The 27,364-nt window shown below is 47.0% G+C and overlaps 8 protein-coding genes across 8 annotated transcripts; 5 read left to right on the top strand and 3 right to left on the bottom strand.

The window, feature by feature from the left end:
• Positions 1–537: 537 nt before the first annotated feature.
• N7446_011852 (uncharacterized protein) lies at positions 538–1,075 on the top strand (the record flags this gene model as incomplete). The annotated part of the gene is made up of 2 exons (XM_058520594.1): positions 538–797; positions 847–1,075. 2 exons carry the CDS (start codon positions 538–540, stop codon positions 1,073–1,075), a joined length of 489 nt encoding a protein of 162 aa, XP_058366880.1.
• Positions 1,076–1,104: 29 nt separating this feature from the next.
• N7446_011851 (Aurora kinase 2 splicing) lies at positions 1,105–4,224 on the bottom strand (the record flags this gene model as incomplete). The annotated part of the gene is made up of 3 exons (XM_058520593.1): positions 1,105–1,157; positions 1,725–2,456; positions 3,477–4,224. 3 exons carry the CDS (start codon positions 4,222–4,224, stop codon positions 1,105–1,107), a joined length of 1,533 nt encoding a protein of 510 aa, XP_058366879.1.
• A 680-nt stretch (positions 4,225–4,904) lies between these two features.
• Positions 4,905–7,547, top strand: N7446_011850 (uncharacterized protein; the record flags this gene model as incomplete). The annotated part of the gene is made up of 7 exons (XM_058520592.1): positions 4,905–5,039; positions 5,099–5,226; positions 5,282–5,399; positions 5,454–5,845; positions 5,891–6,353; positions 6,400–6,867; positions 7,023–7,547. The coding sequence occupies 7 exons, from the start codon at positions 4,905–4,907 to the stop codon at positions 7,545–7,547; spliced, it is 2,229 nt and encodes a 742-aa protein (XP_058366878.1).
• A 2,356-nt stretch (positions 7,548–9,903) lies between these two features.
• N7446_011849 (FAD/NAD(P)-binding protein) lies at positions 9,904–11,163 on the bottom strand (the record flags this gene model as incomplete). Its single annotated transcript, XM_058520591.1, has 1 exon — positions 9,904–11,163. One exon carries the CDS (start codon positions 11,161–11,163, stop codon positions 9,904–9,906), a length of 1,260 nt encoding a protein of 419 aa, XP_058366877.1.
• A 460-nt stretch (positions 11,164–11,623) lies between these two features.
• N7446_011848 (uncharacterized protein) lies at positions 11,624–11,863 on the bottom strand (the record flags this gene model as incomplete). The annotated part of the gene is made up of 1 exon (XM_058520590.1): positions 11,624–11,863. The coding sequence occupies one exon, from the start codon at positions 11,861–11,863 to the stop codon at positions 11,624–11,626; it is 240 nt and encodes a 79-aa protein (XP_058366876.1).
• Positions 11,864–13,575: 1,712 nt separating this feature from the next.
• N7446_011847 (uncharacterized protein) lies at positions 13,576–13,928 on the top strand (the record flags this gene model as incomplete). The annotated part of the gene is made up of 3 exons (XM_058520589.1): positions 13,576–13,630; positions 13,653–13,852; positions 13,899–13,928. 3 exons carry the CDS (start codon positions 13,576–13,578, stop codon positions 13,926–13,928), a joined length of 285 nt encoding a protein of 94 aa, XP_058366875.1.
• Positions 13,929–14,402: 474 nt separating this feature from the next.
• On the top strand, positions 14,403–15,632 carry N7446_011846 (uncharacterized protein; the record flags this gene model as incomplete). The annotated part of the gene is made up of 1 exon (XM_058520588.1): positions 14,403–15,632. The coding sequence occupies one exon, from the start codon at positions 14,403–14,405 to the stop codon at positions 15,630–15,632; it is 1,230 nt and encodes a 409-aa protein (XP_058366874.1).
• Positions 15,633–24,695: 9,063 nt separating this feature from the next.
• On the top strand, positions 24,696–25,324 carry N7446_011845 (uncharacterized protein; the record flags this gene model as incomplete). Its single annotated transcript, XM_058520587.1, has 3 exons — positions 24,696–24,984; positions 25,048–25,152; positions 25,212–25,324. 3 exons carry the CDS (start codon positions 24,696–24,698, stop codon positions 25,322–25,324), a joined length of 507 nt encoding a protein of 168 aa, XP_058366873.1.
• Positions 25,325–27,364: the final 2,040 nt, after the last annotated feature.

Genomic DNA, 27,364 nt, shown 5'->3' with positions numbered 1-27,364 from the left:
ATCCGCCGCGGTGCCAATGTCGGCAGGTCGACCAAACGCCTTGCCTTATATTTCAGAGCTTGATCTTCTCGTCTTCAAGATCAATTATGATCGGTGTGCATGTAGAATTAGTCAATGGCTGATCGCGGTACAATCTGCCCCCAAATTCAACAATGAAGCTCATCTACTAGCGAACATGACCGTCATAGTAGCGGTGAGACCCACTAGTCGGGTCTTTGCACACGCGTTATGAAAATCTGGGCAAAGCTGCTGAGTTGGCCACCAATATATGCAACTAGAGAGAAGCACAGACCATTTGTTCCTTTAGCTTCCCGCTGATCCCCGCATGGATGCGTAATATTGCTAGAATGGGCAAGATTGACGTATATGATCAGCTCTCTCAGCTACGCCAGCTACTCTCAGCTGCGTTTCAGCGGGTATATTAGGTGCTACCGCACTTTTGATGAAGAACCATGGAAAAAGTTACAACTGTTCATTTCAATTCCTTTTCAGATGCCAGAGACCTTTGCAAGCAGCCTCCTTACCGGGCTGTTGAACATGAATGACAACACACCGGCTGTGGTCGCCCCAGACAACATCGATGGGAACAACGAGGAAACCACCGCCACCGCCACCGCCCCCGCTTCCGCCTCCACGAACGACGGGAAGCTCCTACTGACCGTCATCAAGTATGACTCTGGAACGGCAAAGCTGCTGCCTGGTGGTAAATTGGCACCGACACCGTCGCAGCTGGCAACTTCCGCATTGGGCATCATCCGAGCTCACCTTTCGAAGGATGGGTATCTGGAGAAGGCTGAGTGAGTCTTCGTATGTTATATAGATAAAAGATGCTAACAATGTTGTTAGTTCGAATAAACCATTCTGCACCAAGGATGGAATCGAAGTGACTGATAACATTACCTTTGATCATTATATCGAGGAGAATCCCAAGGCCAATACTGAGAACGAAGATCGAAATCTGACAAAACACAACATCTACATCCTCACCAAGGAGAGGGAAACGAAGAAGTTGGACCCAAAGGCAGAAGCCTTTATCAATAAGCCCATTGACCTTTCCAATGTAAGTTTAATCTAATCTTTTCTTCAAGGATAGATCCTAACAGGCTAGGCCGCAAAAGTCGACTTCGCAACAGCCTCAACCGGAGCGCCTCTGACCTCTAGTTTCACCAACAGCAGCTGGGCAGCAAAGGCAGGTGGGAGTATCATGTTAGTCACTTCCTTCCCTTGATATACCTATAGATTCTAATAATTAGTCACCCCGCCGACATGACTGAAAAGGAATGGGGGATTGTTATGCGCAACAATAACCTTCTTTCCGGTCAATTCCTGGAAAAAGGGCCTGTTGGTATCACCAGCTAGGTACTGTGTACACAGTTAAGTGGACAGTGGTTATGCTTCCAAAGCAAAGGTCAATTTGATTCATGTAAAAATAGATAGATAGATAGATAGATGTGTGTTCAGCTCATCTCAGGTTCCAAGATACCCCTTAATCCCATGCACGGACACTCGGCGGTCACAACACCAGAGCTGCAGCTCCGCGCAAGAATGCGTACACCAAGAACGGGACGTTATGTCCCGACACTGGCAACTTTTCTTTTGTGCAAAGGGACCAGTGCCCATAAGTAGGAAATAGACGAAGTAGGAAATGAACGAACGAAAAAAACGAACGAACAAAACGAACGAATAAAACTGACGAATAAAACGAAGGAACAAAAAAAACGAACTTCGATCATACTGCACCTCGTTGCATCTGTAGGTCGCACAATGCCATTCTATTATCTCTCTCCGCTCGTATGGCTGGCGAAGTGCCATGATGTCGATCATGAGGCGCTTCTCCTTGGTGGTGCCGAGCTTGACGAGGCATTCGTAGAGAGAGTATGAATCCGTGCACACGATGGTAGGGATCTTCCCAAAGCCAAGTTGGTCCATGATCATCTTGATTGTTGTGCCGATTACAATTGCCATGTCGACACCTCCTACCATCCCGTAGATCTCCGATGCCAGAACGCTCCTGGTAACTCGTTTGCTCTTGGTTGAGCTCCAATGGATCAGGTTTCCGGTGATCTCAAATTCCTCATTCTCGGCGGATTCGTTCGCGAAGATGATCTCATATCCAATCTGGGAGCTGAAATCTTTGTTGTTCGCGAATGATCCATCGATGAACACGAAGAGTTTTGCAGCTGACAGGTCTATCGCGACATATTTGATACCTCTGTCCAGGTTCTTCATTTGCCACTTGATGCGTTTGTTCAACGCGTTGACGTCGGCTTCCGTAGGGTCCTGGTGTTGGGCGGCAACGGATAGGTCGAATGCAGCCTCCGGCTGGCAGATCGTTGCAATGTAGGCTCCGCGAGCACGCTGTTCCATATACACGTGCTTAAAGTCCTTGGAATTGTGGTCGATGAGCTTTAGCCTCTTACCCTGCTCCTTTTGGCGTAACTCAACGGTAACGTCTCCTTCCTTCTGCGTCAGAACACAGCCATTGAATATCAGCGGGTTCTCTGAAGATAGAGTATCCTTGGGTTTGGCGCTAAACTTTGCCTCTGCCAATTCCTTCTCTTCGAGCGTGGCAAACTCGTCGGTCCCCAAAATCAGTGTATCATCGGTTTGCATTCCAACAACACCGAAAGCTCCCTTTCCAGTGGAGACCAATAAGCATGGGTCGTAAGTCGATGTGACCATCTCGAGCCTTTCCCGGTGGTGCTTGTGGTACGTTGCCCACCAATGGGTCCCAGCTTCAGGGATCCCGTATAACGGTTTCCGCACTACCATAATTGTGCCTGCTGGGAATTTGCTCTTAATCTCCTTGGGTAGATACGCCAGGATCAGTCGGTTCAATGAGGTTGTTGACTGGACATATGCCTGTGTAATGTCCCGGATCGACAGACTGATGTTCTTTTCGCTCAGTGATGGGGCCAGTGCAACGATGATACGTTGGCTGGCTCGCTGAATCGTCGGAGATTGGGTGAGAATCATCCCTTTTCCTTCGTCATTGTAGGCCTGGATAACAAGCCGTGACTTTTCGAAAGGCGTACCCGTAGCCTTACCCTTGATCTCGTTGACTAGGCGCGAGTTGAAGATGCGTACACCATCGTGCTTCATTGGATCGTATTGCACGAAGTCGAATACCCCTCTGGCTATCAGCCCTTCAATCTCCTTGTTCTGGGACTGCTCGAATGGCGATCCAGGGGTCGTGATGACACTTTCGTTCCTCAACTTGATGGACAATTCCATATCGGCTCGTTCTTTGTTTGTCATAGGCACCATTGAAACGTCTTGTCCTTCCTGGATAGCGTTGATGAATTGATCCTCGACATCTTGGAGATCAGCAGCCTTTCGTCGAGTGCTTCGCCGAACGGATGCCTGCGGCTTTGGCTTGTTTTTCGGATCTGGTGGTTGTCCTCGGCCTCGTCGTAAAGAAGTGTTGTTCGCGGGAGTTGTCAAGGGATCGATTTTGTTCTTCCCCGGTATGATACTTCGACCAGCATCCTGGTTGTCCACAGATATAGCATCTCCCTTGGTGGGACCCTTGATTGCGCCGTCGACTTCCCCGGTAGTCTCCTCGCGGTCCTTATCCACGAAAGGGAGCGAGTTCACGGTTGTTGCCGTATCCATAACTTCCTCTGCACTGGTTGTAACCTCCGCGGCTGTATCGAGCGTTGCGAATGTGGCTTCTTCCTCTCTCTGGTCGACTCGTCCGACGTGTGATTTCGCAACATCGGTTCGTAGTGTTTGGGGATTTGGTGGATTCGCCGAAGTAGCTCGTGCTGCTGGGGCACTTGGTCGGATTGTTGGTGATTGGTCGCGTGCAGGGTTCCTTCTGGAGTTGAAGTTGCCTGCTTGCTCCTTTAGATGGTCTTCGATTTCTTCTTTGGTCCATTCGTGCTGAGTGACCTCTTGGAGACAGTCGAATAGTCCCTTCGCGTAAGATATCCCTGGACCTACCCTGACCCATACTCCGTGGGCAGTGAGGTGAATTCGAATCATTTTCAGTGCGGCTCTGTTCGCCACCTTGAATGTGTCTAGGGTCCATCTATTAAACTCCTCGCGAAAGTCGTTCCATAGGCCACGGCCGGTAATGCCCATCATGTTCCATGTCCGCAGTACACAAGTTATATAGCCGTTTAGTATTCCTTCCGTCTGGTTCTTCTCGTCGAGTGTATCGATGGATTTCTGCCATGTTTCTTCATCAATAGCGTATCCGAGGTTGTCTGGGATTGGCATGGTTGTCTAATCGACGGTAATCGTGAATGAAATGGATAAACGAAATGAATGTGTTGGGGTGCGTGTCGTGACGGTACTGCAACTGTTTCCCGTTAACGCCTTGTTCGCGTGGTGGACGCAGATCTTCGTTGCGGTTTCAACTGTAGATCTTTTGGAAATCCTCCGTGTCTGAAAGGTACTGCAACCGTTTCCCAATCAGATACTTTGATATCCTTTAGCACACCTTCCGCAATGAGGGTACTGCAACTGTTTCCCCGTTCCCTTGCGGTTAATGCCTCTTCCAGGTCGTGTAAACCGAGCTGTTCTGTGGTTGTAATCAACCACTGATCAGTGTTGGTATCACCAGCTAGGTACTGTGTACACAGTTAAGTGGACAGTGGTTATGCTTCCAAAGCAAAGGTCAATTTGATTCATGTAAAAATAGATAGATAGATAGATGTGTGTTCAGCTCATCTCAGGTTCCAAGATACCCCTTAATCCCATGCACGGACACTCGGCGGTCACAACACCAGAGCTGCAGCTCCGCGCAAGAATGCGTACACCAAGAACGGGACGTTATGTCCCGACAGGGCCTGTGGAAAAGATCATCAAAGTGCCGGGGCACGAGGATATTACACGGCCTGGAATTGACGTCACAAATGTGGAGAGGGCTTATTATTCTGGTATCTACCTGAGATCCTATGGAATTATGTTTCGTGCTAACGGATATAGCATTCGCCCTGAAGCCTAGAAGGCTGTTAGACTATGACATCACATTTACGATTACCGCAAAGGAAGAGAAGCAGATGAACGAACTGAAGATTGAACCACCAGACGTACCACTGTTCTTTCTTGATATAACATTTGAATATTCAAGGCTAATATACTAATATAGCACTTATTCCGCATCCCCCGCTTCCACATCAAAGACGCATCTCAGGTCCGGGTGTTTGAAACGAAGGGTTCACTAGAGACAACTATGGCCCAAAGTAGTTTTACGGAGACATCCATCGATGCAGCTATGTCAGTAGCCTAGTATATTCTATATCTGACAATAACTAATATGAATTTGAACTAGTGCGGGAACGGCGTTTGGATTTAGCGGTGCTGCCAAGGGAGGTGAGAGAGGGAGTAATGATGAGAAGAGTGCAAGTTCCAGATTCAACGACACAAATTACATGCATGTTGTCTATGATGTGAGATCGCAGATAAAAAACTCTAATGTCTAGTGCTGACTGCTTGATAACTAGTTCCCTCGTGTGGAGCTGATTCTGAATGAGGAAACCCTCGAACTAAGCAATGAATGTCAAGCGGACATTTATAATCTGCGACACAGACGTACCCTCGATGAGCTGCACCACTTTCAAAAGCGATATGGTATATTCTTCACACGCAGTGTCCATCTCGGCGGCAAATTAGTTTCTATCGATGAATCGGACTCTGTGGCTGGGACTAGCGTGAGTGAGAAAACCAAGATGCTCAAGGCAGCAGCTAGTGCGTCGGTGTCTGGGCATGGGTTTCAAGCAGAGGTCAACTACAGCAATACAGAGAATACTGGTGATAAGAAGACTTCAACAGAGAAGAAAATGACGCATTCTATGTCTTGGTCGGCTGAGGGAGGAGACACAACTCTTTGCAATAAGTACGTTAACAATATCTAACCCGGAAGATATGCTGACTGGACTAGTCCACCGAAATGGTGTCCCACTGTGACTTCCTTCTACAACTGGCGAGTGATGAAGCAAGCCGACGTTATCAACATATACGAATTAATCGGCAAATTCCTCGGCTACGAAGATATCCCAACTCTAGTCCAGAACATCCTCCATATTAATGCAGACCTAACAAACCTTGTCGGGTTTTCGCTTGAGCTGCCGCCTGATAATGCCAAGTACGGTTATAAGAGACTTTACTTTGGCCAGCCAGAAGAAAAACATATCGCCCAGTCACATATGGTTCCAGCTTTGACAGATCCTCATTCCCTCCTGCCGCACGGGAAGGAGTTTATTTCGGACGTGACCCTCAAACCGATGACTAAAAATATTCGCCCATACGGCACTGCGTTTGGGATTCCCATGAGTGAGGGCCAGGAAAACATTTGGCTGGGTAAGAGCACAAAGGACGGCGAAGAAGGCGTAATTTACCCTCGGGTAAGACAGTCCGTCCCACGGAGTCAGAATCAAGCTAACGAGTCAGTTCAAACATGGCGTTAAATACCCCATCCAGTACCTAGTCGAAGAAGGACAGGACAACGAAAAGACCACCTCATTGTTTACTCTCCAGATCGGGGGTGACACATCCTACAACCGTTTCCTGTACGGAGAACAGGACAAAGCAGCCAATGTCATGGTGGAATTTCTCGGGAAAAAGAACACCCCAGTCATGGATTATAGCCTGGTAACGCTAGAATTCTCCTACGTCCTCCAAGGCGCCACCATCCCCCACGTGTCCAACTTCCGATTCAAAGACATCGACAACATGGACAAGCCTGAGTTGGAAAAGCTGAAGCAGAGAATTATCAAAGATCTTCCAAAAGAGCCCCAGGAACCTGAACGGCCTGAATTTACATCTCAGGAAGAAGGAACATTTGGTCCACCAAACTCTATATTTGCATTCGCTTATAGGAATTACGCGAGGATGAAATCATGGGAGAAGACGCCGGAGGTCGAGAGGCGCAAGAAAATATACGACAAAAAGAAGGCCGATTATGCTTACGAAAAGGAAATATACATAAAAGGAAAAAAAGGCATGACCAAGAAGTGCAAGAGAGACTTAAAGGCCTCGCTGAAGAGGCTGACAAAGACTACTCGACGCTCAAGAAAGAATGGGATGAGCATCAGAAAGTCATGAACGAATTTGTGTCTTTGCAACAAATGGTCTTCAAGATTAATTACTGCGATGAGACAAATAAACAGAAGATTGTCATGCAGAGGAAAGCAGCCGCGGCCGCGTTAGCAGCAGCGCAGAAAGCAAAAGCCAACAAGCTCGCTGAAGAGAGCAAGGGCAGGGACTCAGAAGCCAACGCCGCTGCCATCAAAAAGGATCGTGACGAAAGGGTTAAAAAACGGAAAGCATATATTTTAAAATGGATGCCCTTCATGACCTCATATGGCTGGAGCCCCGGACCTGACTGGGTGGTTTTGAAGCCCAAGTTGGAACGGACAAAAGGCTTATTGGATGCAGAAAAGGCAAAAAGGCTGGGTGAGGACATCCAGAAGAAGGAAGATGCCCTCACTATGCTCGCAGAATATGATCTGGAGATGAGCAGTCCTGATGCAGTAGCTGCGATGCGCGAGAGTCCGTTCTGGAAGGCGGCAACGGCCAAGGTCAAGATTCCCGAGTAGATATGATTCTGTATCTAAGCTGAGAGAATAGCTTAAGTTATCATCAATCCGGTTCTATTACTATTGGTTGCATGTTCATGATAAACAGGTGTATAGCATTGATTTCAAATATCCTTTCTATTCTTTCTACTACATCGTCATAACACGAGCACTGCTTTGAGATCAAGTCTGGCATGCATCAGGGTTGAACAACAAGCTGTCTGGCTGAAGAATCGAATGCCAGCGCGTGAACTACGCAGGAAAGAGGTAAAGACTCCGTATGAGGCGTTAAGAGGGGTAAGATTCACCCTCACGAGGGAGTGGATCTGGGGAAGCCGAGCATATGTCACATATATGGAAGAAATGAGGAGTACAGCTGCGATGGCAAAGCTGCATGGGGCTCGCGGCTGGCTGGGTTACTTCGTCGGTTGTGAGAGTGAGGCCATCTATCGTATATATTCTCCAGAGAAGCACAAGGTATATCGTATCGGTGTTGCGAAAGTCGAGAATGGCGAGGGGTTGGAAGATCCCCATGGTGCACCATGTTTTGAAGACAGGATTCCTACACCGGACACGGTGCTGTTTTGTGCTCTATTCGCTCTCGATTCGCTGACGGTTCGTTGGGTGGGCTGATCCTCGGTGTCACTCTCCGAATGCTCGCTATTATCGTCTGAACCAGCCGTGGCTAAACTAGCCATGGCTGGGCTGGCTGACCTAGGTGATGCGCCCGGCTGAGCCAGTTTCCAAAGCGAGTTCCACGCGGCTCGCTGGCTCCTAATGAATTTGTAATTTGGACTGGCCCATTCATGCGAAGCCTGCGTACGAGTGAAAGACATTAAAATTTGCTGCCACGGTATGGTATGTCTCTCAATGTTATCGGCATCCATGTAAGCTTGCAATGGCTGGTGCGGCAGTCGGTCACGCTCCGTACGTACGGCTTCGGTGCGAATGGTATGGCTAGTTTTCGTACAAATCAACTGGCTAATTCTCGCGACAGCGGCCATTGCATCCCATATAGCGATTGCCGCCATTTCCGTCGGATCGGATAAATCGATGTCGGGTGGTTGGACGCAGTCAATAAGGTGCTGTGGGTCGATTCCACGGAGGTAGACGGCCCACCGCGTACGACGGAGCCATGGATTCGCGTCATCGCGCTCGCCAGCTTCAATTAGCTAGGGTAGCTCACTTTCCTCTTTGAAAGCTAGTTCGATTTCATCAATAAGCCGGTCGCCGACCTCGGTCGCGGGCATTGAATCGGTCTCGGCAATGGCATCTACCCCGAGCGTACGCACCCGAATATAATGAGATCCTGGCCCCTGGATAAATGCGCGCTGGCATCTTACGACGCGCGTAAATTGCTGAATTTGCTGCTCGGCCGCCGATAAACCTTGCTGCCGCCGACGGCCGCCATAGTGAGCCGGTGCGACCCAGCCATGCTGCTCACGCCAATGCTTACGTATAGTGCTAGCTTTCCTAGCGATAAATTGACAAAACTGACCCTTTTCGCATAAAATGCCATCCGAAAAAACTGGCAAATTAGCAATTGGGTCATTTACCGCGGTCGGAGCTTGCCATTCATCGCATTCTTGCGCGCGCTCAGAGGTCTGAACAGCTTTAGCGATTTGGCGTGCTTTCGGCATTGGAAAGCGATGGTTCGGAGATTGAAAGTGTCGAAAGACCTCTCTCGGTCTAACGACGTGCTCGCATGTCTTACACACGAAGACTGGGTCTGTCGAAGGTTGGTGAAAAAATTGGGTTTGCATAATAAAGATGTAGATATATATCGTACAATAGTGAATTGCATGAAATTTGACGAATGTCTAATGCTAACTTTGGGGTGAAATGGTGTAAAAGAAAAGTGAGATAATAGCTAGGAAGCTTTTAAACCCCCTGAATTAATGGCTACCCCTCCTGATCATTATTGACTAGCATTATCGAGGTTGTTCTATTCGTCTAGAGTGCTGTAGCGGCGTCTTAGGTGCTAATCGTATACCGTAATGGTACACCCCAACAAAATATCTCTAATTTTTAATCACCATTTTCTCGATAACTAGTAGGCTATGCATTCTCCGAAGCAAATAGGAGATATTTCATATAGTCTATTATAACTTATAAAAATTTCAGATCGCTCGGAGTTCATTAGATCTCTGAACCCTGGCGAGGAAATTAACCTGAACTCAGGCGGGGCCCACTTTTTATGTACTATTATCTCCCATAGTGAAGGGACCGCCAAGACCTGAACTCTGGCAGAGTTCACCACCCCCCGTGGGATAGGGATGGGAATGGGAATCATTCAATGTTGAGAGTCCAGATGTCGTGGGATGGGATGTGGGACCTCGGGAGCGACCTTCCTCTCATCACAGTCCCATCGGGAAGTCTAATAAAGAGGTTTTCCAACTATATTTCGCGCGATACGCGATGCATGTGCAGTATTTCTGTCGATACCATTCGTGTAGAAATGAACACCGGTAGTCAAGGAGCCGATAACGTATAGTCCTTTGGCTTTGGTCGATTCCAGGGTGTGTTGATTCACGGAAAATCCACCCAGGGGGCTTCCCTCCAGCATTCCTGATGAGAGAACAGATTTTATAACCGATGATTGAATGTGTGAAACATTCAATTCCAGACCAGTAGCCTCAACAATGAAATCTGTCTGAATTGCCCGACTTGCCGTTATGATGCTAAACCCATCCTGAGACGGCTTGATCTGATGAAATTTTACAACTTCTATTCTCCTTTCTTGCAAGAGCTGCTGGAGATGAAGTGCATTCTCATATGGCATGGCGTGAACAATTGAGTACCATGCAGAGTTCCAGTCATCAATGAACATGAGGCGGTCCTTCATTGTAATGCAATTCCAATATCTCTCAAACATTGGGGCAGCGGCATCAATCACCGATCTCCAAGATGGTTTATCTTGCTCAGCCTCCAAAACATTTTGAGTTAGCTGTTGTAAGGCATTTTCCTCATTCAAGTAGGCCTCCCAATTAGGGGTGTTGAAGCCATCCAAATGTGACCTGAGTCGATCGTACACATCGAACACACCTATAGACTTTGAAGTACCTTCAAGTTCTCTGGCAATCATCTGTAAGCCGTATCTTTTCTTGTATTCTTGGCTAGAACGCCCCTGGACTCCCGGGAGACGTCCTGACCTCGAGGCAAGATATATCGGCCCCTTATGATGATTTGCCACTAATCGGAATGCAGCATCAATAGCAGATAGTCTTGAACCAATGATACAGACTGGGGCAAATGGCAGGATTCCATCTAGACGCCCCAACGGCCAGGGACTACTGAAATATCCGGAATGATTTATGAGATCCGGTTGAGTGCATTTGGTGAAGTTCCCAAGCGCGAGAACGACTTTGTCGACCATGGTTGTTTTGGCGTCATCATCCACGACCTTAAATTTGTTTCCAAATTGAGAGAGAGCAACAAGTTCCTTGTGTATCACCTCCAAGTGTATCTCTTGGGATGCGGCGTTCTCGGTTGCACGATCGAAAAGCCATGTGAGATATTTCCCGTAGATCTGTCGTGGAGGATACCGAACTCCATCGAACTCTGGATGATTTGATTTGGTCCATTCGTTGAAGTGTAGCGGATTATTTTCAACGAGACCCATTGCATCTGCAGTCATGTTCAAGATGGCATTTTCGCAGCCGCTAGAATAGGCCAAGCCCGGACCAATTTCATGAGCCTTCTCGTAAATGCATATGTTGCTAATGCAGCTGGAACTTCTATTCTCTTCGAGGAGGGAGACGAGTACGGCCAAACCACATGCCCCCCCTCCACAAATTGCAACACTTAGTGGAGTAGCTTTCATAATCAAAGATGAAGGTCTGGTACTTTGAATATATGAAGTGGAGGTTGTGAGAGACGTTGCAGGACAGGTAGAGAATGTGCCATGTTTATCAACTAAGCATTAACCCCACTCACATTTCAAGAAAACGTAGGTACAGACAGCATTCTTAGATTACCGTTCAATTACAGAACCAAGGAGCCCTGACGCTCCACTCGCAAATTCGTTTGTTTTGCTAGACTAGTAATCTCATGGTCCCTCCTTTCCTCGGTAAATCTCAAGGCTCAAAAAAATGTCATTATCCACCGAGGCCATGCTGATCCTTTTCGACCTTCAGGCGTAAAACGTGGTTTTCAGTAGCCTCGTCGACGGGAAATGGACGGACTATAGGCTCGCTCATGAACACTTTCCAAGGCTGGGTCTTCCCGGCAGGCTTGGCCATAGCACTGACATCTTTGACCTGAGTCTCGGGCTTCATTTCGGCGAAAGGCTTCCTAGTCGTGTTATTACAGTTGCCGTACTGTTGAATGCAAATCATTCTTACAGTATACACGAGTTTGGTCAGGTTGATTTTATTTATAATGTCCCACTTTTGTTTCGTGCAGGGAAAGCTCTTTGGTAAACTCAGAGCGGGGCGAATTTTCAGTTTGTATTAAAGACTTTCTAGCAGGAGGAGTGTAGTATGCAGTTCATATGCCACATATGCATCACTTCAATATGTGGAGATGCTTTCCTTACTCAAGAGTGTTAGTGTGAGAGGCTCTGCTGCTTCAACCCGGGTTGCAGATGTGATGCAGTAATTTGAGTAAATGAACGACAATGCAACAAAAAAAAAATGAGATCAAATGAGTGGTGCCAGCAAATCACCTTAACGGAGTTACTCTTTATAGAAAGTGCTATTCATGTTCATGGATGTGGCGAGGTGCGTCGTGTTTGATGCAGTACATGGGCCTACGATGGGGGGACATCAGCCAAAATGCAGGAAAATCAGAAAATAGGTCGGATCAACACCCTCATGCAGTCATCCTCACATCCTTAGCACTCCAAGCAACCAATCAAAAGGGAACAGCAAACTACTTCCAGCAGTTCCGGAGGTTGGCAGGATGTTCTCCACATCTTCACTTCTCAGACCTCTGTCAGGATGGCTACACATGCAGTTACTAGGGTCCATCGAGGCCCGTGCACACGGAGTGCCCGCAATTTCGGATTTGCGCCCGAAGCGCCCCTTCATCTCTGACTTCCACGCCCCGCGCAGCATCATGCACCTCACCCTGACACCACGTCACTTGATCTTCAGTTCCCCGCCCTTCTATATTTGTATAGTTCACACTACAGAGCCTCAATTTTCTTGCGGCCGTGACAATACCTATGCGCATGATGGCTGTGATGGCTTTCCTCCGCAGCCTCAAGCCCTGGTGGCCTCTGGGAATCTAGAACTTTCCCCGTCAGTGACCTGAGATAAGGGCTTTGCTAGGAGATTTGGTCTCTCGACGCAATTTAAAAAAATAAAAAATAAAAAAAAAGTATTTCCTTCCCGAGGGGAAGCTAAGAACTTTAAGTTGGGTACGAGGTGGTTGACAATGAGTTTTTCTGAATTTTAATAGAGGTCTTTGAATTTTTAACTCTAGCTAAAGTGAACTAGGAGGCCCTGCTAACTTAGGCCTAGAGTATCTAGATGGTAGCTATAGCCTAGAAATATCCACTACTATTATATTAAATAGTTGCATAATACTATAGTTATACTCTCCGACGGTATTCACATAATCACCTTAGCCGCACCACCGTGACCTAATTATCTCCTTTTCACCTAGGAGATTTATTATAATATTGAAGTATACGAGGACACGGTGAGCGGGGGGCCAGAACCGGCTCTCATTGCACCGCCGTCCTGCCGCCCTCGACCGCCTGCCCGTCTCCGCCATCCCCTTGCCCCTTCGGGTTTGGTGCCCTCGTCCGCGTCCCGGTTCGGGTTTAGTGCCACCTCTGGCCGCTTTTACCGTCCCCCAACCGGCACCCCCATCTATAAAACACCGCTCTCCTCCTCGCAGTTTTGTCGACGCACTTTCTCTTCTTTTTCCTGTCCGACTCCCTTTCTCTCGGCCCCGACCAACTTCTACCCATTGGCTTGCCACCTGATGCATCGCCCCTTTCATTTCCGCCGGAGATGCTGCTCGATCCACCGTTGAGCCCGTTCTGGCCAGCGTTGCCTGCAACGCGGGCTAATCCCTGGCGAGTTGATGCATTGAGATCATGAAGTCTTCGGACATATCGTGCAACACGATGCTAGCATCTCCGCCGCCCGTTGGTTATACTATGAAGCTCTCGAGAAACCCTCCTGTTCCTCCTGTTGCGAGCCCATTTCGCTGAGCGCCTCGCTCATTTTGCTGTCATTGTTTTTGTGCGGCCGGAGAAGAGTGTCTCGGAAATCCTCAATACACACGCTCCTGATTTGCTGTGGACCGTCCGAGGTTGCATTGTACAGCCCCCGGTCGTCCACGCAGGCCCGCTTGTTCGAGACTGCCTAAGGGTAAGACTTTCGTCATTGTCTATTTCTCCTGACCATTGTTACCCAGTCGACGAGACTTCGGACGACCATGCCGTGATACGGACCAATGGCGAAATTGCCGCATTCTTGCCTGGTCTCAATCGATGCCTAGTACTGCATCACGAGGCCGACGGTCCATTCTACAGACGGCTGCCGACCACGCGCATACATGAGCGATTGGAGATTAGGCTGACGACCACTGTGGAGCCGGGTCACAATAGGCCGCCACCGAGGTGTGCGGAAGCTTTTGCCGATGGCCTTCGGCCCCTTGATGTGCAACTGGTGTGGCTCCGCGCCTTGATGTGACGGTGAAACGGCTCGAGTTGAATGCCGCGGTGAATTCTCTGCGCCGTCTCACGGGAAATCCTTGTCTATAAAGGAGATGACAATCTCCTTCGAATGGCTCAATCAATCCATCAGTTCCCCCTTCCCTCCCCCCTAACCCTGCTACACACTCGACCTCCAACCCCCCTCCTTTTCCCTTCCCAAAGCAACACCTTCAGGATTCTTCTAGCCATCTACCTTTTTCAACATGTCAAACACCAACTTTCGCCTGGAATCATTTCGTCCGTGGAATCCTTTCCAAGACAAAGCCCAGCCTCTGCGTGATCCCCCCGGTGCTTGTCGCTATCCAAGTCCGGTCTCGATCACTGCGACCCCGCCACCCTCCAATTCAAGCGATAAAGACCCAAAGAGCTACAAACGTCATTCCAACAAACCTGAGCGACATCCGCTTCCTGCCCGCCCGCCGACGGAAGTCTGCTTGGATAGTTTGCATTCGGAGACTCAAACCACTCGACGAGAATGGGAGGGCTCAGGTCGGACACCTTCCACTGTCGATTTACCCCAGTCTTTCGACTCTGAGAACATTCTGCAGCCACAAAACATAGTGTGCGCCGATGACGTCGCTCCTGCGATTTTTGCTGATGGTGTTCGTCGGGACGCTGAGCATCAACCCCTGGGTTTGGAATCGGGCGGCTCGGAGCCTACCGGCTTTGCTGGTCAACAACCTCAAATTTTCGATTCTGAAGACGATGCTCAGAATGGAGAGCTACCAGGTATTGAAATAATTGATCCTGCAATCCTGAACGGCAATGACTCTCAGGATGCTGAGCAGCCGCAAACAGCGGAGGGTATCGCGACAATCCGGGAAGACTGTCCCGCGAGGTCCACTCGCTCTCAGGAGAAAGCATCATCCCTCCAACGCAGACGACAGAACTCAAAGGCGACGGTGGGCGCTGATTGCCAATTGAACACCACAAAACGTTCTAGTCCTGGGAAAAGGCACATAAACAAGAGCCCCGGCCGGTTCAATAAAAGTTCTGGTCATCGTCAAAGCATTTCCTTCCCTACAGTCCGTGCTCAATTCTCGGCCCTTTCAGTCGAAGACCGACTACAGTTCCTTTCCTGGCTGTTTGAGGGTGCTCTATATCATTGCGCCTCTTCGCCTTCCAGCCCCGATGCCGCTTCTCCGTCAAGACCGGTCCCCGGCCAATTTGATGTGAGCTACGACTGTGATCACACAAGCTTAAACACTGAACGGGCTGAAGTGCAAGGTACATTTTCGAGAAAAGGACAGCCGTGGTCCGGGGAGGAAGATCACCTTTTGACGAAGCTAAGAGAAAACCAGAAACTCTCTTGGTCAGAGGTGATCAAGCAATTTTCACGTCAATTCCCCGGGCGGAGCAAGGGGTCAATACAAGTCTACTGGAGTACAACTCACAAGAAAAAACAGTCATCCGTTCCCTTATCCTTCGATTGATCTCATGATGTTCTAGTCTTGCCTCTTATTTATGAAATTGGAAATATCGTAAATCTTCAAGTCATTTTGATAACAATTGCAGACGTACCGGTATGTCTCAGCGTGTGTGCACGTAGCTTTCAAGATCGCAGATCTGCCACAGCGCTTTGCTTTCGAGTAGCTCAATTGTTATTGCTGGGCATAATTCACATATTGGATAAAATCTTTTAGACTATTGTTTAGACTATTGAAATTGCCACATATATGGACTTGATTTAGCGCATGAGGTGGATCTTCGAAGACTGAAAAGGCCCATCGTCTGTCTAGCCACGCATAGGAAGTGAAGATTGTGATGATCAGGGCTCTAGAATTGGATTGGTCATCGTCTTTGATTACTTTTGAAATTGTTAAATAGAACCCAACCCAGTGTTGACATCCTGTTGGGGCAATACAGTCACAAGGGATGATATCGTTATTCAATATCCAAGTCAATCAATCTCATTGCACCCAATTGCTCGAATGAGGAGAATTCTCAGGATGCTGGATACCGATTCAGCCAGTAACGAATATAGTTGGCTAATGAAGATGGTTGATCGAGGATCTGTTAGATTAGTAAAATAATCCAATGAGCTATGTACTGCGTGTTACGACATAATTTTTCCGGTATGATCGCAATTACCATACAGAACACGGTAATGTGGTTGTTGCTGAATAAGCGAATACCGTAATACAGTGCGGGGAGCCTACGGAATTTCCCCCAGGGAATTGATAGGGACACTCCCACTTTTGTTCCGGACACTCCTAATTAACGTGATTCACGGTCTCCCGGGCGACACTGCCGGTCGGGCGACCCCATAAAAAATCCCCCTCAATAATAAAACATGTTTTTTAACCACAACAAAAATGCCCCCCAACGCTCTGATCGAAAAAAAGTTGATAGAGCAGGAGGGCCGTCTTTTATTAGCTATAAAGGCTATAAAAGATGGTAAATATCCCTCTGCTGCAGCTGCTGCACGATCATTTGATTTACCTGTCTCAACTTTGAAGTATCGGATCAATGGGCGCGAATCTTTGGCTGAGAAGAGACCAACTGGCCATATTTTCACTGAAATTGAAGAGCAATCAATGGAAAATTGGTTACTTGATATGGATACCAGAGGTGCTGCTCTCACGATGCCTATGTTGCGCGATATGGCCAATCTCCTACGAAGTGCCCAGAAAAATACCCCCTCCACTATCGGTGTCAATTGGCCTACTCAATTTATCAAACGACGCCCGAATTTATCCAGTCGACTCTCTCGAAAATACGACTATCAGAGAGCACTTTCAGAGGACCCTCGAATTATTAAACCATGGTTTGATTTGGTCCAAAATACTATTGAAAAGTGGGGTATCACTTCAGATGATATTTTCAACTTTGATGAGTCTGGTTTTGCTATGGGGGTTGGCGCGACACAGAGGATTATTACCTCGGCTGAATACCATGGGAAAAGAGCTCTCTTACAAGCCGGAAATCGCGAGTGGGTGACTTCAATTGAGTGTATCAGAGCTGATGGAAGTGTTCATCCTCCACTCTTTGTTTTCAAGGGAAAACTTTTTCCAGCGCATCTACGCCAACCCCTCCTGAACAATCAAGAAGGAGCTGGTCTTACTACAAGTAAAAATGGCTGGAGTACCAATGAGATTGGTATTTGGTGGCTAAAATACTACTTTATCCCAAATATTGGGAGAAGGGTAGGAAAATATTGCCTCTTGGTCCTGGATGGTCATGGTAGTCATTTGACCCCTGAATTTGACCAACTTTGTGATGAAAATGATATCATTGCAATCTGCATGCCTTCACATGCCTCTCATCTTTTACAACCTTTGGATGTGGGTTGTTTTTCGGTTTTGAAGAGGCTTTATGGAGGAGCGGTTTCAACCATGATGCGGAATGGAGTCAATTCTATTGATAAGGAAGATTTCCTTGAATTGATTGCAGATGCAAGAAAGGGTGCTTTTACGGCCTCTACTATCCAGAATAGCTTCTTGGCTACTGGATTAACACCATTTAATCCAGATAAAGTCTTGGAAAAACTGAATGTGCACCTGGATGAACTTCCTCCTCTTGAGATCCTTTCCCAGCGACCACTCTCTTCCGGCAGTGATAGTGATCCAAATACTCTCTGGACTCTCTCGAAATTCTCAAAATCGCAATCTCGTATCAAAAAAGGTCTAGAATCTTCTTCTTCAATCCTTTCTTCGCCTATTAAACGGGAGATTAAGAGGACCTACGAAATGACCATAAAAGTGGTCCACCGCCAAATTTTCCTCCAAGATCGCTGTATACAATTAGAGGCAACCAACAAAAAACAGACAAAAAAACGAGTGATCAAACATACATTTATTGATCAGAGAGGCATTTTAAGGGGTCAGGAGAGCAGTCAGAGTGATGTGGTTATTGAGAAGAAGGATGTATGTAAAGATATATCTTTGCTGGAGATGCCTGTAGAACAACCTACAGAACCTGCTTTACCCTCTATGCCTACAGTTAGGCGGCAGGTCACCTGTTCTGGATGTGGTACTAAAGGTCATACGTATATTAAATGCCCTACACGTGTTAAATAGCAAAATTTAAGTTGTTTTTGTGGTATTATTCATGCTTAAAAATTGAAGGTTTTTTCATTTTTGGTGGGGCCGCCCGACCAGCAGTGTCGCCCGGGAGACCGTGAATCACGTTATGTAATATCCATGATTAGGTAATTGAAAACGTCATGTGATTGTATTGGTATTCATTCTCCGTATTATTTACATGACCTTCGTGTATGCCCAACTTTACCACATGCAGTGCATTTAAAGGGTGCCCTCTTCCATTTATTCATAGTCTCGCTGTCGTCTTTCTGCTCCAATTGATCCCACTTCCGCTTTTTAGGCTTTGGAAAAGGAATCAAAGGCTCTAAGAGAGGAAGGTATTCTGATTCCATTTCAGAAAGCCCAGTTCGCCAGAATGGGTGGATATCTGTCAATTGGATAGCTTTATTGCTCTCCAATAAACTAGTAATCCGATGGGCACAAGGAAGACCCATTGTCCTTGTGAACGTATTAGTACAAGGGGGTAAAGGAGCAAGATTTGTAGCTCTTCTAGCCTTTGTAACTTGCTCGCCAATCAGTCGTATCGAATAGCGGGAGGTCCTGATCACAATATTAGTATAAAGTTGATGTAAGGTTACTACTGGCCTCTCAATCTGATCTCGTCTAAAATCATATTCAAGCGTAGCATGCTGGGTTTGTAAAGCCTGTGAAATCCTTTCAAATACGATCAGCATATCCCCTGTCGAAGCACCGATGTGCTTTTTTAAAAAGGCATGGGAGCCTTCAACTCGAGAGGTCGCAGAATTACCGAGGTGTAGGCATTGTTGTGTCCATGCAACTATAAATTTTTCTTTATGAATTAGCCATGTCTCCTTAACATATCGAAGAGAAGGGGAGGTCTGATATCGCTTCTCGAACTCTGATAGCCTCGAATTGTAGTCGTTCTCTGTAGTAGAATAAATTAGCTGATTCCATGATTTTTGAAATGTTTGATATTCGGCGTTCGTCGTAAAATGCTGCTTCGTATTAGACGTTACGTTCTTGTTAATATGCCAGATGCAAAGAAGATGGGGATAATCTGGACAGACGACCTTGACAGCGCCTAATAATGCAAGGTCTCTATCTGTACAAAGAACTGGATAGAAAGAGAGGGGGTCGAGAAATGAGAAAAAAGTCTTTAAAGCCCAAATATAGCTCTCTTCCTGTTCATTCTGCATAAAGCAAAATGCAACGCTAAAGGTTGAATTTGATGGCGAGACACCAATAATATGCAATAGAGGCATACGATATCGGTTTGTCTTATAGGTGCAGTCTAGGACGAATACCCTGTTGTATAGGTTAGCATACTTGATTGACTCTGGGTGTGCAAACATAAAAAAGAGGACATGTCCTTCGCTATCCTGCTTAATAGCATATTTCCAGTGATTTTCCTTCAAAGTCTTCAGTAGAAACTCAAGGGGAGTACTATTACCGAGCTTTTGCCTTCGTAAAGCACTTCGCGCATTGTAGATGTCTCGAGGGGTAACTAAAGCATTAGGATGCTCTCGTTTGATTAGAGCTAGGATGCCACGAGGGTTAGATCCAATTTCCGATAGATGTAGGACCTTTTGAAGCTGCTCCTCTGTGAGCCGACGGGCAGCTGAATGTCCGATCATATTATCATCAGCTGTGTGATTATGATTCCGGTTTTGGACCTGTAACTCCCACTTATCATCAAAAAGCATTTTCCCGTATAGCTTAAATGGACAGCCAATCCGCCGTGTAGTTGTCGTTCTTCGTTTCGCTCCATCAGGAGCATTCACTCGGTCACGATACGTGCCACCACGGTCACAACCAAGATAGATGTACTTATCTGTGATTGATCGTATAGTAGTGACAGCGTAACCTTGCGAGAGAGCATGCTGACGGACAGAGGCAATTAATAAATCTCTGCTATCAAAAATTTGCTCAGTAGGGGGCTCCATTTCTGAAAAATCCGAGAGGCAGAGATTTGAGGAGCTAAGAAAAGAGGGAGGCGAGAGCTGGGGATTTATACTATACTATGGTATGACATTTAGAATGATGTTGCTGTGGTAATTCCAATACAATCACATGACGTTTTCAATTACCTAATCATGGATATTACATAATTAGGAGTGTCCGGAACAAAAGTGGGAGTGTCCCTATCAATTCCCTTTCCCCCACTTCAGTTGACGTAAGCTCAGGGTAAGCTCAGGGTGGGCTCAGGGTAGGCTCAGGGTTGGCTCAGGGTTGGTTCAGGGTGGGCTCAGGGTAGGCTCAGGGTTGGCTCAGGGTTGGCTCAGGGTGGGCTCAGGGTAGGCTCAGGGTAGGCTCAGGGTAGGCTCAGGGTAGGCTCAGGGTAGGCTCAGGGTAGGCTCAGGGTTGGCTCAGGGTGGGCTCAGGGTAGGCTCAGGGTAGGCTCAGGGTAGGCTCAGGGTGGGCTCAGGGTGGGCTCAGGGTGGGCTCAGGGCAGGCCAGTCCGGTTGTACGTCAATAACCCAACGCCTCGGCTGATCGATCAATGACCACCACACTATAAACTGCAAGGAAGCTTGACATTGCCATCGTTTCTCCGTCCCTTAATAGACCTGCAGCATCAAGAAAGAGAAGATATACGAGATTCCTACCTCAGTTGCTTTCATGGGACATATTTTAGAGATTCTTCTATTACATAGATAATAATGGACAAGTCGATATCTATCGCCGAATTTTTAAAGCGATATAGAGAAAAACTGCGAGCCTCTTCCATGAGAAAATAGGGAAGCCATCTACGTTGTCTTCAAATCCCCATTGTACGGTCGGCGGACATTTAATAACGAATTTCTAATTTAAGTACAGAGTAACACAAGGAATCGATATCTGGAGAACTTTGAGACTAAGTACCAAGCAAGAGCATCAATGGTATACCGTGTCTCCAAAGATTACATCCCCTAATCAGTTATAAGACCATCAAATCAAACCAGTGGAATTACAGTATAGATGAATTTCGGTGTGATACCGGCGCTTAGGTTCCTTCCGCTGATAGGCGGGTAGAGCGCGTATTTAATACCTTTGGGAAGAAGGCACTTGTCACATTGCCCTCTAACTGAAAGAAGAAAGAAAACAGCCGCAGCAAAGGGGTTATCTTGCCTTGTCCAGCGAAGATTTAGAAATCACTCTGCCGAAAAGACGAGCAGTCCATTTCAATGATTTCCCAATACTTTTAGCAAAATTGAAGTTGAATGTGTGTAAGTTGCCCTACTGAAAACGCGCATGGGCTTCTTGAGGTTATCATGTGCTACTGACGTATGGTGAAAGGGGGTCTCTTTCTTCAGCGAATGGCTTCCAGGAATTTGGCCTAGGTGGTATACCCAAAATAATGAGGGAAACAGCGGGGAACTAGTAAGTGCAAGAAGTGTGCAGAAATGGCTTGAAGTTTGCTTAATGATTTTCAATCCTACCAAAAGGCTTTTGGACTCTAACTTTAATTTCCAGCAGAAAGCCGAGCCCAGGATAGGCAATGCGGCTCCCAGGGCACTGTTCATAATTCCTAATATCGAAGGAACTCCTCCTGTCAGAGCTCAATCATCTAGATAATTGTGACGGTTCATGGATGCTTGGGTTTTACCACTACGCCATCTGGCCAAAAAGGCACAATGTTTGGTCAGCGACCAAACACCCAAGCTACTATATATGCTCGATCTCTGACAATAATGCCGGTTGCTCCTAGGACGAAGGAACCCCTTCCTAGGAACTTATCCGGAATCAGCGGACTGTAATCATCAAACCTGGCTACATATCTTGAGTTACTGTATACAGTCTTTGAAACCAACAGACACTATAAGTTCCGGTTTTCCTCTTCTATGGACTGTTTCACTTCTACCCGTATAGCTTCAGGTTACCTTGACCGTGTTGTGCTACAACAATCGCCCCTACATACTGGATTCTTCTGCGTCGCAGTACCACTCGCCCTGAGCTGAAACCGCCTTTCAGCAATACGCCTTCCGCTTCTGCACCTGCTGAGAAGAGCGTCTGACATATCCTATTGCAGTGCATTGGGAGTGACAGTCTATCACCAATTGTTATGTCCACGCGTCCTATAGCTATCACACGTCTTGCTTAAACAGTTGGAATGCAACGGTGGCAGCTTGCAATTTTGACCAGTCCAACCACAATGCCTCTTCATTCCTGCCAATCATGCCGCAGTTTGAAAATTCGATGCAATCGTGAAGTTCCCCATTGTCAAGCTTGTGTCAGGCGTGGTAAATTGTGTGTTTATGCAATGAAAGGGACAGACCGGAGACCTGCTCTCTCAGAGCTACGGCCAAATCAGCAAAAGCAAGTACAAGAGGGTGAATTTGGTGATTACCAAACTACATGGAAAGTACAAGAACCGCCAACCGAACAGGCTTTGCAACACGGAACGAGTACAGCTGAGGCTATGCACCACGTCGTAGGGTGTGCAGATGATGAACATATTCAGCACTTGAAGAAGAAGGGTTTCAAGCAAGATCAAAACCCGCCTTACGAGATACTACCAAAGATTGTTGCGGCTACGGTGGCGGAGTCGCTTTCCCAAACAAATGGCCCTACAGCTGCTGAAGATATTATGGAACGGGGTCGAAGCTTGTCAACCTCTCAAACGACAAAGCCGTTTGTGCAGATGACCCCTCCGGTGATAATCACAATTTATGAGGCTTTGAGACCCACGACTGACTGTCAACCAGACCTCTTTGCCTCCACGGCCGAATTTTGATTTTACCATAGCTGGGAAAAGCATTTACGGTCCACCCACAGTCCACCAACTCTTGTTGGTTCTAAGTTATCTTTTCATTTCCTCGATGCTTCCTATGGATGTAGGAGCTCTGTGGAAGGTCATATGTCGCCGCGGCCGTGACTGGGAAGAGAGCTTTGTTTTGCTGGATGGTCATCTTCAAGGATGGCTAATCGGTGCCCGCGAAGCTTTGACTGAGTCCGACGGGCTGCACACAGTAACATTGGAAGACATAGAACTCCAAACAAGGTATATATTGTTCCTTATCGGGCAAAACGCATCCCCTCACTCGAGCTTTCTAGCTGAAACCTTGCAAACCGAACACGCTCCGTACCGGCCGTTTGGAGTGAGGGCAAGCGTCGCATTGATTTGTCATGTTTTTCAAGGCATACAGGCTGGTGAACTTGAGGGATATGAATCCAAGGAAATCTGGACTCGTGACCAAACCTTTCTGTCAACGATGGCATGCCGGCTCAAAGAATCGCCACTGTTTGGTGCCGAGGTCTCAATGTATCATTTGCGGTCTATGATACTAAGCCTACAGAGAGCTTTTCAGTGTGAAGAAATCCGTGTTTCCAGCATGGAACCCCGGATCCTGAGAATTGATAGCCAATTAGAAGTGGCGGGATATTACCGAAGGGCATTTCTAGCTTTGAATCCGATGTTGTTGCCAAAGATATTGGACTCTTTGGGTGAAGCTGTTGATATCCCTACCCTGTCTGGTCCGCACCAACTTTGCAATATGGAGAGAGGACTTGAAAGAAGTAAGTAAATTGATATCCAGACTGATACGGCCTTTGACATGGGTATAGCCAACCTGGCCTTACGTCTCGCCGACATTTTCAGGTCACTTACATCACAGCGCCTGGACGTTGCTTTCAAGACCACGCATGAGATCCAGCGGTCCAAGGCGGATAAAGTCGTTGCCATTGAGATGTTTCATGTCAAATTATACGAAGAAACATACATGTTGGACAAAAGCTGTAAGTCACGGCATTACAAATTTTGCCAAAAAGACTTCTAACAGTTGCAGATCCCACAACTGTTCGGATTTTTCATGTTTGACCGTGAAATTATCGGATGAGTTGGAACATCAATATAACCCTTTTGAACCCTATATACCAAGATGATGTGGAAGTTGAGATTGTTGTACTGAAACAAAAAGCGTTTTAGACGCGAAGATTAGCGGAGAATGAGATGAACTGTCCATAATTTCGATTTGTAAACTCATGGGCAACATGGTTGATGGACTGCACTGAACCAGGGTAAACGCGGCGAATGAACGGTTGTGATGAAAATTCGTGTCAAACTAAATATGCTTTAGTGAGGCGCTTGAACATATCTGTGTCAGTGAGAGAGTAGCAGTGTTTATTAAATGTATAGAGCAATGTTCAATAGCTCCATCGACATCACCAATTGCGGTTCATGCTCTTGCGGAAGTCTGTTTGCCTTTGTCATATTCACCGTAAGGCAAATTTGCATTTCAGACTGGAGAATGAAAACGGGGCTCGCACTCAATTACTTTTAATAAAAAACCAGAGAAGTAAAAACTCGGCTAGAAATATCGTGTGCTGATAATGTAATGTGTCTTCACTATACTTGCAATAAAAAGTCATTGAGCCCAATGCATATAAATACTGCTTGCTCCCTGCCTTTGACCGGCCTTTGAACTTTACGAACTCCCACTTCACAACTCAGTTACCTACTTCGCTCTCCAACTCTAACCTAGAGTTCACAATTTACTCCCTCCAACCTCCCGAATGAAGCCCCTCACATGCCTTTCCCTACTGGCTGCCTCTGCTGTCGCCGCACCTATCGCCAGTTCTTTCCCCAAACACTTCCACCTCAAGTCCAGAGGCACCACCAACCAAGAGCATAACAACCTCTATGTTTACGCATACCACACGGGCCCAGGCCTCAATGATGCTGCTCTGACCAAGGATGTGAATACTGCAAGCTCTGTTTTCTTAACTGGCACAAAAGCCCTTTTCAATTTCAACACTGAATTCTCTTGGGGAGTCGTCGCCACCGGCGATACCAAATATACCTGTGAGTACTCGCCCCTGGAACGTCGCATACTGGTTTGAATACGGACTAACGAACTTTGTCAAGCCTGGGATCCGATCTCGATCAACGCAGGCCAAGGAAGTAATGGATTCTCTGTCAAAGGCAACAACTTCCAGTGGTCAGAAGCCAGCAGCTTCGGTGGATGGCTCGGTAAGGCCCCAGCGTCGTTGCTCTCCCCCAGAAGAAGATTTAGTCCTAACATTCGATAGTCTGCGACTGGTATCACAATGTGCCCCAGTTGTTCTACTTGAACCGCGATCATGACGCCGCTATCCCCTCCAGTTGCAGCAAGGTCCAATTGAAGGTGGAGTATATTAAATAGACACGGTAGCATTGAATTTGATCACTTTGCATAGCACTACATGTGATGATTTTTTAATGACTTACATTCTACTAGATGGTAGCAAGTTTGAGTGAAAAGTTGCGCCGAATTACCTTTAAAATTGGAAGTGGCTTGTTTTTGTGCTATGCAAATTCTGCTAGTAAAGCATCAGGATACCAAATGGAAAAGACACTAGTAGGAATAAAAGGTGATGCGCGAAGCACCGTGTCATATTATGGTTGAACTCGACTGATTCCACCTCGAGTTGTGAAAGTCATATACCTGTTGATGGCTCTATCTGCCTTGGGAACGCACATATTTGCCCTAGGAGTTATCTTGCCCCCGGGGTTTGGTGCGACTATTCCCAGGAGCAACATGGCTGCCAGATCATAGTTGGTTAAGAATAGGAACGTGTGGAAGGGAGTTGCATTTCCGATCCCTCGAGGGTTGTTATTGCGTCATGATTCGGCTGCGCCGAAAGCTACAAAAAGAAACATTCAACCACCGGAGTCTCTTTTGCGGTTCCACGAGCGCTGGGGCCTTTAGGTTTATCGGTTCACAGTCCGCTATTATTGTGCCGATATGAAAATATCAGTTGAGTGTTCTCATTCCAGCACCCTTCGGGATGTACGGTGGTGAATGGTGTCACATATCATGTCCATATCAACGTTAAAACATGAAACAACAATGAACACCAAATCATGTGGACCCTCCGCCCAGGGAAGATATCTATCTGAGCCGTGTTGCTCGCATCTTTGATAGAGGGACTTGGTTTAATTTGATCAGTGCAAACTCGTGCTTGATCGGCCGCGTTGATTCACCAAACAGTGGCAGTTGTCGCACGGATGGAAACAGATCCTAACCTTGTTGGCAAAACAAGCTCAACGGAGGAGACAAAAAATTGGTGGCTACATTTTCCTGAGGAACGGCTCAGGAGTTTGTCAACCAACAGCAAAGCATCGCTTCCTCGTCTCACGATTTCACCGAAATTGATATGGCCTATGTACAACCTGTCACACATCTTGGAGATGTTGAAAGTATTCTTGCCCCGTTCTACAGGACAGTAAACCCTGGGAACGCACGGGATGATTCCAGGACCCGCGTTACTACCAAGAGATCGGACACGTTTTCCGAGGCCGTCAACCTTTACTGTAAGAGTGCTCCAACTCGGAACATTCTCATCCGGTAAATCCCTATAAGGATTGCCACTAAGGCAGCAGGTGATTAAAAAGGCGTCTGTGGCGGCTCGATATCGGCTGTGCTGCTCTTTGAAAAGACAGCCTTTGTGTGAAGAGCACATAGCACATATAAACTTCACGGCGCCCGAAGATATTGACCTGCTTCATCTTTCTCCCTCTCACTCCATATTTTGTTTAACTGTTCCCTTGAAACGAGACCTGCATCACCTTCTTGCATTCGATAAATCTGCTCTTGTGGACTCAAAATGCCTCTGAATACTGTTGGGGCCGTGATACGGCTACGTCTCCTGATTTTCTTCCTTACCACCACCTGGCTGGCCCTTGCCAGTCTCAGTTCGGCCATTGTACGCTTTGCAGTCGTTCTGAGGGACTGCGCAAAATCCGACCTCGTCACCCCGAGCGACTCTATTTTGGACATCACATTCCAAAACCTCATGAACAACGTCGTCGAGGGCATGGTGATTGTGGCCCTTATCTCAGCCTTGTTTTCCATCTTTGGGTTTGTCCTTGTGATCTACCCAAAGTGGCTACAAGAGAACTGCAACGCTCGAGTTTACTACGGTTGCGTTCAAATCATCGTGAGCTTGACCGTTCTCTGCCTAGGTGGTTATGTTGCAAGCCACGTCCACGGGTTTCAGACATCCTTCGAGTTTTTTGACAGTGAGGGCCACTTTCCATACTACAAGATTATGTATTATGGGGCCGTTGGCCAGGCCGCTTTTGGGTCTCTAGTGGTCATCTTGTCGCTTGTTCGTTTTGTCGTACGTGACTTGTTTGGTCTCTAGCTGAATACGCACACTGAGCCGACAAAACAGTGAAAGTGGCGGTCCGAAGTGCTCCA

The sequence above is a fragment of the Penicillium canescens genome (genome assembly GCF_028828765.1).
Source record: "Penicillium canescens strain IBT 15451 chromosome Unknown utg000009l_segment0_segment0, whole genome shotgun sequence".
NCBI classification, from domain to species: Eukaryota; Fungi; Ascomycota; class Eurotiomycetes; order Eurotiales; family Aspergillaceae; genus Penicillium; species Penicillium canescens.
Note: the sequence above shows the minus strand (reverse complement) of the source record. Positions and strands in the feature narration are given on the sequence as shown.